General features: G+C 28.8%; 1 protein-coding gene across 1 annotated transcript; it reads left to right on the top strand.

Moving 5' to 3' along the window:
* The first annotated feature begins 260 nt into the window (after positions 1–260).
* On the top strand, positions 261–6,605 carry LOC129957589 (ribosomal protein rpl-36.A). The gene is made up of 5 exons (XM_056070002.1): positions 261–383; positions 790–898; positions 5,736–5,803; positions 6,053–6,169; positions 6,535–6,605. Exons 1-5 carry the CDS (start codon positions 381–383, stop codon positions 6,553–6,555), a joined length of 318 nt encoding a protein of 105 aa, XP_055925977.1. The 5' UTR covers positions 261–380; the 3' UTR covers positions 6,556–6,605.
* Positions 6,606–10,539: the final 3,934 nt, after the last annotated feature.

Here is a 10,539-nt window from a genome sequence, read left to right on the forward strand (position 1 = left end):
ATATTTTAATTTATAGAAAATAATCAATTAAAATTGGTAGCAATTAAGTCAGGCATATAAATGTAGTCAATGAAAATAAAAATATATGCAATAGCATTGATTTTTAAAAATCTGAAAAAGATGCACAAATCTGTGACATTTATGAATTATTTATTCAAAAAATAATAATCATATTAAGGGTGCATTTTTAGATTTTTTTTTATCTCTTCGAAGATTTAAATTGTGCGGAATAATCAGGCCAGTTGAAATTTCTTTGTAATCTTCTGAGTTTTGAGTGGCATCATTGTCGTAGCCGCATCGTTTTCGTAAAATCTGCGCTTTGTGCAAGGGTTAGCTTGCGGACTGTAAAATTCGGAAGTAATAACTAAAAGTTTTCAAAAATGGTTTGTATTTCAGTATATTTCTTATTTTAATTATTTATTCTGAAGCCTAATAATAGATTTATTATGTTTCCTTAGAGATCAGAATATCTTAGATTGATTTCGGAAATTCAGTGACACGTGCCCTTCTTTTTACATATCCCTAAATTTTGCGGTTTTTTAGTTTAAATTTTCATCACGAAGCTATTTATTTTTTATTTAAATGCATTAAACTTGCGCATTAATATAGAATATATAATGTGCAAATTTTATTAATGCGAATAAAATTTGAAGTAATATATTAGATATATTTTTTACACTATTATAATCGCAATAAAAAAATGTTCTCTCAATTCTAATTATGTGTTAGTTGTACCCTAAACTTAGTTACATACAGCTTAATAGTTCTTTTTATAATTTGTATTGATAGGTGAATGTACCAAAGCAAAGACGCACCTTTTGCAAAGGTAAATGCAAGAAACATACCTTGCACAAAGTAACTCAATACAAGAAAGGCAAGGATTCTATCTGGGCTCAAGGTATTCAATGTCTAATATTTTTATACTATTGACCTTATCTTGTTGGTTTTAAGTGTTGTTTAAAAGATGTGTTTTAACCGTTTTTTTAAAGTTATTATAAAATTTACATTTTGTGCTTTAAAAGAATTCTTTTGTATAAATTTCATCAGACATGTAATAACAATTTTTGTAATTGTAACACAGCCATCAATTATTTTGTAATAAATGCATGTGCACTTTATATTTGGGAGATTTCAAATTTCTAAATTTAGTATTTGTAAGATTTGAAATATTTGTTAAAATTATTTGTATAGGTACTCTTTCTTTTAAAGTATAGAAATTTATTTTAGAATTATATTATTGGTGTGCAAAAAAAAAAAAAAAAAAAAAATACTATTTAAAACATTTCGTTCTCAATGCTACCATTTGGATATACTTTCTAAAAGTAGTTTTATTTTAGTATAATAATAGCTGCATATATATATATTTTGGTAAATTAATATCCTATATATAATAATAAGTAATCTTGATATTGTTTCATAATCATGTTAAGAAATAACATATTTTTGATATTTGTGTTGAAGAAAAACTGGATACATTCTATTTTATTTCGTGAATTTGAAAGATTGTATTATTTTAATATAATTCTTGCTGTTTCTGTATGTATATATTCTCTTTTAGAGGAATATCTTAGCATTTGTAAACTGAATTAAAATGTGAAAAATATGAGTACTTTTTTTTGTATGTAATAGTAGGAAATATTGGAGGAATACTGCGTTGTCAAATTGAAAAAAATAACTTTCTTTTCTTTAAGTCGTTTATGTGATCTCAGATCACTTGGGAAAAGAAAGTAAATTATTTATGTTGGTGTCAGGTTATTATATTGTGTAAATTCAGAGCAAATACGTTGGGACATGCATACTATTTTCATTCCTGTAATAAAACTCCTTTTGGTGGAAATATTATTTTTGTATAAACTAAAATGGACTTTGTGTTCTACAATTTAACCAGCTTCAGAGAGCGCACAAAGAGCGAAATTTTATTTGTATAATTACTTAAATTCTTATGTTAAATAAGTTAATTATAAAACCAATGAAATATTCTAAATATTACATCTTGTTCCCCAAACAACGCTGCCACTTGAACAATTTTTTCAGGTCTGGTTTATCTGAATTGGGGTAGATAAATTCTGCATTAAAAAACATTGATATTTTTTATAGATATTTCAATATCCTGGATGCAGTTACATTTATAAAGTATAATTTGCTTGTTTGTCTTAAAGTCTCAAACTTTTAATAGCATGAGTTGAAATTTTTTCATGAGTAGTGGTTTCGATTTGGATTTTCTTTCTTTATCTTTAAGTGGTTTGTGCTATTTCAAATCACTTGACAGAAGAAAGTAAATTAAATCTAACTTCCAAGCCAGATTTTTTTTCTAAAAATTCTGGGTAAATGGCCTAGTACAAATAGATATCTATTTTGTCTTTGTAATTACTTATATTCTTGTATTGAGTTGTTATTTAAGTGCAAAAGTAGTGAAATGTATTAAATGTCAGATCTTTTTCCCCTAACAACGCTGCCATTTGAACAAATGTTTCAGGTTTGGTTTTTCTGAATTGGGGTAGATAAATTCTGTACTAAAAAACATTGATATCTTTTTATGGGTATTTCAGTATCCTGGATGCAGTTACATTGATTGGTGATAAAGTTTATTTTATCTTTAAAAGTTATTTAAGTTAGTTTTATCTGAAGCTTTTAATATTGATCTTTTCCATTACTTACGTTTGGCTTAATGTATGTAAAAATACTTTGATGTTATAATGGTTTTCGAGCATTGTTGAAATCTTAACTAAATTATATGAAGATTAATTTAAAGGGGCATTTTTATTTTTAGCTCTATACTTGTTTAATCCATAGCATTGCTGTGTTCCACGATAGGGAACACTTCACTTGTTTCTTAAAAATTGTTAATTTCAATTATGAATGAAAAAAATAGCTTTAGGATTCACTTTTTTATCTTTTTTAATAATAGATGACATTTTAAATCAAACAGGTACATATTTTTATACGTATGACATTACAAGTTATGACATGGGTAAAAGTAAAGTTTAAGGTACGGACCCTCGCCAAACCGCGCCAAGATTTCGCCAAAAGCTACAAAATTCGCCAATTGTCCTCCATCTTAGATTGCTCAAAAATGGCGCTATTTTTACTGAAAAAATGATTGTGATGGGGGGGGGACCCCCCCCCAACCCCCCCGACACAGAATAATTAAAATATCATTAAAAAGACTAAATAAAGCAATTTTTACTTAAAAAATGATGTAACAGACAAAAAATTAACCCTTTTAACGATTCTAATGGGGGGGCCAGCCCCCCCCCCAACCCCCCGATTAGCAAATATTAAACATATTTAAAGCACAAAAAGAATACATAAAAATGGTCAAGAAATGAACGAAATAACTAACCTAGTCATTCCTCGTCAGGAGAAGCCTTGGACCAAACACAAGCATACTCATACACACTTCACGACAAAAACTCTTCCAATCAGCCAAAGTTGGTTTACTCAAGTATGTAAATTCGTCAAGAATCCATTTTGTGGGTGTCTCTTTCACCCACAAATAGGATAAGATTAAGACTTCGGGGATGGACAAATGACTTCGAGAAAACCAACTACCCTTTCTCACAGATCTTTTTATGTAGTGCATACTATCACGACAAACCCAAATCCATCCATCATTCGCATCAATCCTTTCAACCAAATTCATCTTTTCCCCACATTTGCAACACACATACTCATTAACGATCAATTTCTCATTCATACACCATTTAATCACATCCAGTTTCGGCGCCTTTCGTAAGTCCAAAAAAAAAAGAAAGATCATACAAACCAGCATCGTCATCGAATTGTTTCTGGATTTGAAATCTTGGCAATTTTTTAGCTACAGCACCCATCACGAGAAGCACGTGTTCAAAATCTAACCCTTTCGAGGATAAAAAACAAACGTCTGATCCTAACGGAGTTCAAAGTGGAAAAGACCCCTGACCCTTGCAGAACAGACTAATTTAGGGTTGCCATAGGATAGCCACCGGTCAAGCTCGCCAAGAAAAAATTGAAATTTGGCGCCGTACCTTAAACTTTACTCTGGCCATGACGTGCTTTGTAAAAACCCTACCCCTTATTTCCTAAAGAATTTAATTTTTTTTTTGCTAGTAAAAAATTTAATTGATGGGGGAGAAAATTCAGTGCTATTTTGTTGCTGTATCTTAAACTATTTATATATTTTTAATTCTTTTTGAAGAGAATACATATGCATAATCATTGGATAAAATTAGGTGTTCATCAGCTGAAACACGTGTTCCAATTGTGTTATGCAACAGGATGTTATGATGGAAAGCTAATATCTGTCTTCATTTCCTGGTCTTCTCTCTTTTTTTGTGGAAAATGAATTTATTTCAAGGAATATTGTTTGGGTGGTTTAGAAATCTTGGAAATTCTAGGTCTCTGAAGGTTTTTTTTTTTTTATGTGTGTGTGTCAGTATCTTGGTCTTTTTACTTAGCATGGAGTTTTCTGCTGTTTGAGTTTCACTGGCATTCATTTTATATCCTTTTGTAAATATTTCTAATTATATATATTATAGCTTTTTTATTTTAAATATAATTAGTTATTTTACTATACATTTTGTTAAAATTGCTATGAAATAAATTTATTTGTATTGAATAGATCAACTAAGATGCAAAATGTCAAAAAGGCTTGAAGTATTGCCCATTAATGGCACACCTGAGCATGCCTCCTTGTCGATGAACTTTGGAACATGCTAATTCTGCTATACATGTTTAAAGTTTTTTTTTTTTTTTTTAATTGAAATGCAAGAAATTTTACTTATTTTGGCACTTACTAATACTTGCTTAGCTGCACTTCTTAGAGCTACAGTTTGCAGTGTTCATGAAATTTAACAGTGTACATTTTTAAACTTTAATAGGTTACATACAATTCTTTTTTGCTGGAGTTTAAAATTTAAATGGTAGCGCACTATAAAGGGTTTAGCAAAATTGTAGATTGCACATGACAAATGGGAATTAATATTGAAATATGCGAGTGAAAATTAATATGAAATTAGTTTCATGAGCAGTGTTTTTGTTTGGATTTTATCTTTCTTTATCTTTAAGTGGTTTGTGCTATTTCAAATCACTTGACAGAAGAAAGTAAATTAAATCTAACTTCCAAGCCAGAATTTTTTATTTTCTAAAAATTCTGGGTAAGTAGTCTAGTACAAACAGATTTTTATTTTTTCTTTGTAATTGCTTAAAAAATTGTTGCATTCAGTTGCTATTTAATTGCAAAAACAATGAAATATTTTAAATGTTTAATCTCATTCCCCAAACAACGCTGCCACTTGAACAATTGGTTCAAGTTTGGTTTTTCTGAATTGGGGTAGATAAATTCTGTATTAAAAAACATTGGTATATTATAATGGGTTTATCAATATCCTGGATACAGATACATTTATTGGTAATAAAGTTTATTTTGTCTTATAAATATCTTTAGCTTTTGAAAGCATTCCTTTTGAATCTTGCTTTTATGTGTGTAAAAATGCTTCGTTCAAGGTTTTCAAGTATTATTAGAAGCACTGAAAAATTAACTAAATTGTATGGAAACTTTTGCTTCCAGTTATTAAAAAGATTAGATGAAATTAACAAATTCATCACCAAGAAATTTTTGTCTTAATATATATATATATTTAACAAGTGTTTTCTGAAATCTAGTAATGTTTAGTGTTAATTATATGGATATGCTATTTATTTGTCCAAATAGTAATGGCTTAGAAAACTCATGAGTATTCCTTTCTTTAACTTAGGTAAAAGAAGATACGACAGAAAACAGCAGGGTTATGGTGGTCAGACCAAACCTATTTTTAGGAAGAAAGTAATTATTTTTTGCTTTTTTTTCATTCAATATAGTGTTTTTTAATTTTATTTTCTATAAAATATAATAATGATAATAAATATAAAAAAAATAAGAAATTAATGCATTTCAGTATCGAGCTAAAAAAAATCCTATTTTTACTTGGAAATCTTATCTGATTTATATTTAACTAAAAGCTTATATTAATATTTAAAATATAATTTATGTTAATTTACAGTATGTACTTAATATTGAATTTTATTGTCTTAGGCTAAAACAACCAAGAAAATTGTTCTAAGAATGGAATGTTCCGAATGCAAATACAGAAAACAATTACCTATCAAACGCTGCAAACACTTTGAAATCGGTGGTGACAAGAAGAGAAAGGTATGATTTATGGAATTTTTTTCATTTAGATATTTTGGAGCTGAAAATTTCTTTAAAACTTTGTATGTTATTATTAAAATCCATTAAAATGCTGCTAACATATGAAGTAACATCTCCTATATCATCAATTATACTTATTTCTGAGTTTATTGTATATATTATTTTGCTACTTAATTATTTTTATAATTGATTAACTATATTTTTTCCTTTAAACTAATTATAACTAATTGTTTCTACATCTCCTCCCCTTTGAAAAAAGTCAATTATTGTAAAATTTCTTTTTGCTTCTCAATTCATTAGCGATACATTTCAAATTATAAATATGCATTTTGACTGAGATTAATGTTTTTATTCTTTCTTTTCAGGGACAAATGATCCAGTTCTAATCTGTATGTCGTGTCTTGTACAGTCGTTTGGAATAAAATCTTAAGATCTAGTTGTGTTGTGAATGTTTTTATAGTTACAAAATATTGCTCTATGTTACAGAGCAGCTTTGTTCTAGTGTTATATTTTTAAAAGTTCAACCATTCTTTCACGTATTTACACTGTAAGTTACATAAGCTATGATTTATCAGATACGCTTCCTAATGTTAACCTTATAGTTAACTCAAATGAAAGTCATTATTTGTATTTTCAAGCTTAGATGTTTGGGAACACTTAGAAGCTAGATAATCAATAGGGCTTAGGATGTCAGTGTTTTAATTTAAATATGTTCTTACTATATCAGATTACTTAATTAGTTATAATTAATGCATTGTCAAAATGAGAAAAAACAGCGGCACCAGTCTAGATGTAAATGAGCCCAAAAGATCACATTTATTTTTATTCATTGAAACCTTTATTAATAAAAAGATCAACAGTATTCTGAATGACTGATCCTTTGAAATTTGGCCTAATGCTTTTGAATGCAAAAAGGCCAGGAATAATTTTCATAAACCAGTGGGAGTGGTCTTCTTAAAACTTTCTCACATATCTTCTGTTATGCAGCAGAAATTATTATGTATTCCACGATTTCTAAAGCTTGGAATATATTGTAATGCAAAACATGAAACACTATTTTAATTTCATAGCTTCATTTGGTTTACGATATTTTGACACTTTGCAACTTTCACCTATTCTTACAAGGATTTTGAAGCGTAACAAACTGCACAGTAAATTACATTCTAGTAGAGGTATTATTCCAGAGAAAATTTGGCATGGCATTTGCACACAATAATAATGAAATATGAATGTTTGACGTTAATTTATCATTATTAATCTCTGGCATTGGTCAGTAGTAACCAAAAATTGAATTTGTGTATTAGAAGCATAGATGTGACACAGAGCTACACTTGTAATCACAAAATCGCATACCAAATTTGATATATTTTAAGTCAGCTCATTTTTGAGTTAGTGTTTAAATATTTCTGAAAATACAATCTACAGACGGTCAATCCCTTGTTGTTGGATCTAAATTTGATATTTAAACTATAGATGTTAAATATGTGTAATCAATTATTATCCATCTTTCATTTGTAGTTATTGTAGATTCGAACAGCTGGGCAGACGGATGGCCTCTAGACAGATTTTATTAAAAATTTGATTAAAATAGCCAAGTTTGGTTTCAAGATTGTATACGAAATTTCAACCGTCTAGCTCTGAACGTTTTTTAGTTATCTTTGTCACAGACAGACATTTACCAAAGATGTGTGTTTTAAATTCGGGGAGATCTTCATCAAAATTTCGAATTTTTTGACGATTACTATACTTATTCTATACTACTCGTATGAGGAAGTAAAAATCGGAGTTTGCGATCAAAAACTAACTTAATAATCGAACTAAATATGTTCTAGTTTTTTTTTTTTTTTTTTTTTTTTTCCTTGTCGGAGAGAAAATCGAAATTTAGTTGTAGGGCAATATTTCAAATGCTGGGTTTCTGATTGAGTATGGAATGAAACGTATTTGCGATAATTGTCAATATTTTGATTTCTAGAAAAATGTAAAGGCATTTGAGATAATGATGCTTTTAAAGTGATTTTTGCATCTTAAATTACTTGATACTTTTACTTATTGGCATATTTAAAATTAAAAATTTGGTGATTCAATTTGCGAGTTAGAAAGGTTTGTATACGAAACAGTTAAGAAAAGCCAGTACATGCAACTAAAATTGAAAATGGAGGGAAAAAAAATTTTTTTTTTGAAGAATATTAGCTTGTAATATAGACAGAAAAAAGTACTTAACGATAAGAACATATGCTTAAAAATGAAGATTAGAAACTTCATATTCAAAAACTAATTGCTTTAAAAAAAAACGCGATTGTTTTTATTTTTAAATATAGAATGAAAAATATTGGGAAATCTGATGTTTAAGTATTCCATTTTTCACATGTGCATTTTTCTTATCTTACTAAGCCTTACATAAAATAGTAAGTTTGCACATGCATTTACAAAATATTTTCTCTAGTCTTTATATCAAACAGCATCATTCTGTCTTTTCCGCATTCTGTATTGTCTGTACCCAAACTGCAGTAAACTTTAGTTCGTGCATGCGAGCTTATTCGCCTTGGACTCAAAACATGTCTGAATTCTTGCTCGTTGTTGCAATGTTTATATAAAAATTATTTTATTAACTACGTTTTTTTTAAAAATAATAATTGACTTTTGGTGAAAACATCGAATATTTTTTTATTGATTATTCTGGATTTCTGAAAAGTTTCTCTTATAAAACCGTTTGAATTTAGTTTCTACAATTGTTTTATATAGCCTTTATGGTAAAAGCCTGCAATCGATACAAAGTTGAAAGTATTCTTTCTCAAGAATGTCTTGACGCTGATTACGCTAAACAATACAAGAGTGCGAAACATCCGGTATACAAAAAAATTAGGTAGCTGCAGTCTTAGAAGTGGATGTAAAGAAACAGAAGAATCCATGGGAAATTATTTCATCAAAAGTTCCTAGCTTGAAACAATGGTTCTAATATTCTTTAAGGTACTGATGTCAAAGATGAATGATTCTCTCCCCCTCGTATTTGAAGGGGTTTATAAGAATGAATTCTTGTTATTTTTTCGAATTTTCTCTAATTTGATAATTGATTGTGTTTTATTCATTAATTCTTTTCATATAATTATATATTTTAGAAGCAGTATTCACTTTTAAGAAAACCTTTAAAAATTATTTAATTTCATTTTATAAAGTACTATTTTGTTTGTGTTATTATCCAATATTAAGCATTTATAAATTTCTGTAATTCTGTTCGATTAATTTATTTTTCTTGTAACTGAAACATTTTGCTAGTATTGAAAAAAAAATTAAGAACTGTGTCAAATTTGAACCGAATTCAAAGTAGTTAAAAACGTATTCCTCGTTATTTTTCAATTAAATATTTCATTGGTCATGCAACAACAAATTTAGTTTTGCAATCTGTGTTTCTATCTATACCCTAAAATTTAGAATAAAATATAACATTGTTCTTTCTAGAATCAAAAGTCTCATAAAAAATAAACTCAAACATTGATAACTAATAAAAGAAATTCTGATTTAAAAAAAAAAACATCTTTGCAAATTTTCAACAACGAGAGAAATGTCAATATCTGAACGATAAAAACTAAATAATACTTAAATTTTTTTTAAATTATATATAAAATTAATTATTATGAGTTACTTTGAAGCCAAATCAGAGAAGTTGTGCTTGTCCCCCTGCTACCCCGTCGTCAAACATCTGCCACCGGTTCTGATTCTTAGTGGGCTGACTACAAATTATCGGTAGAATTGACTTGCTACTTTATCGATTATTTTGAAAGGTCTCGGCTTCGGAACCGGAGGGTTTCAGGTTCGAGATTCGATTACACCAAAGAACCGTTGTGTGAGCGGGACTGGTGCACGCTACATCCGTCTGGGCCAAACGTCCTCCCACTGGTGTGGTGTGGAAGTCTGGAGAGAGGGTACCAACCAGACCACGGTACAAAATTAGAAAGTTCGTCCCAAAATAACCCTTTAAAACGGGACGTTAATATAACTTAACTAAAGAAATTAGTCAAACAGCTTAAACCATTATTTGGATTAAATATGTATACTATAAATAATATTTCGTTTATTTATAGTATATTAAGATGGTTTTTAAATTGTCTTGTTCATTAATGCCCAGCACTCCATAACTGCCCGAGAAGGTGAAAACTTTCTATCTCTTGCTACAGGAGGACAAATGGTGCCTGTGTTGGAAATAAAGGCTTATAATATACGCTTATGGCTTACAGCTATTTTAAGTGTTAAACACAATAAAATATAATGAACTTCATTTTATCATTTATTTACTTTTTGCTCGAAAAGCAAAGGGTGTAAATTTTAAATCTCTTATTTATGTGAAAAGAAATAGCTTTGATCTTCCATTCTTG

This window comes from Argiope bruennichi, chromosome 11 (assembly GCF_947563725.1).
Source record: "Argiope bruennichi chromosome 11, qqArgBrue1.1, whole genome shotgun sequence".
NCBI lineage: Eukaryota > Metazoa > Arthropoda > Arachnida > Araneae > Araneidae > Argiope > Argiope bruennichi.

Bases quoted from the DNA above. Each gene is read 5' to 3' on its own strand.
- LOC129957589 (XM_056070002.1), top strand. The intron at 899-5,735 runs GTATTCAATGTC...TCTTTAACTTAG, and splicing joins GGATTCTATCTGGGCTCAAG to GTAAAAGAAGATACGACAGA. The intron at 5,804-6,052 runs GTAATTATTTTT...TTATTGTCTTAG, and splicing joins AACCTATTTTTAGGAAGAAA to GCTAAAACAACCAAGAAAAT.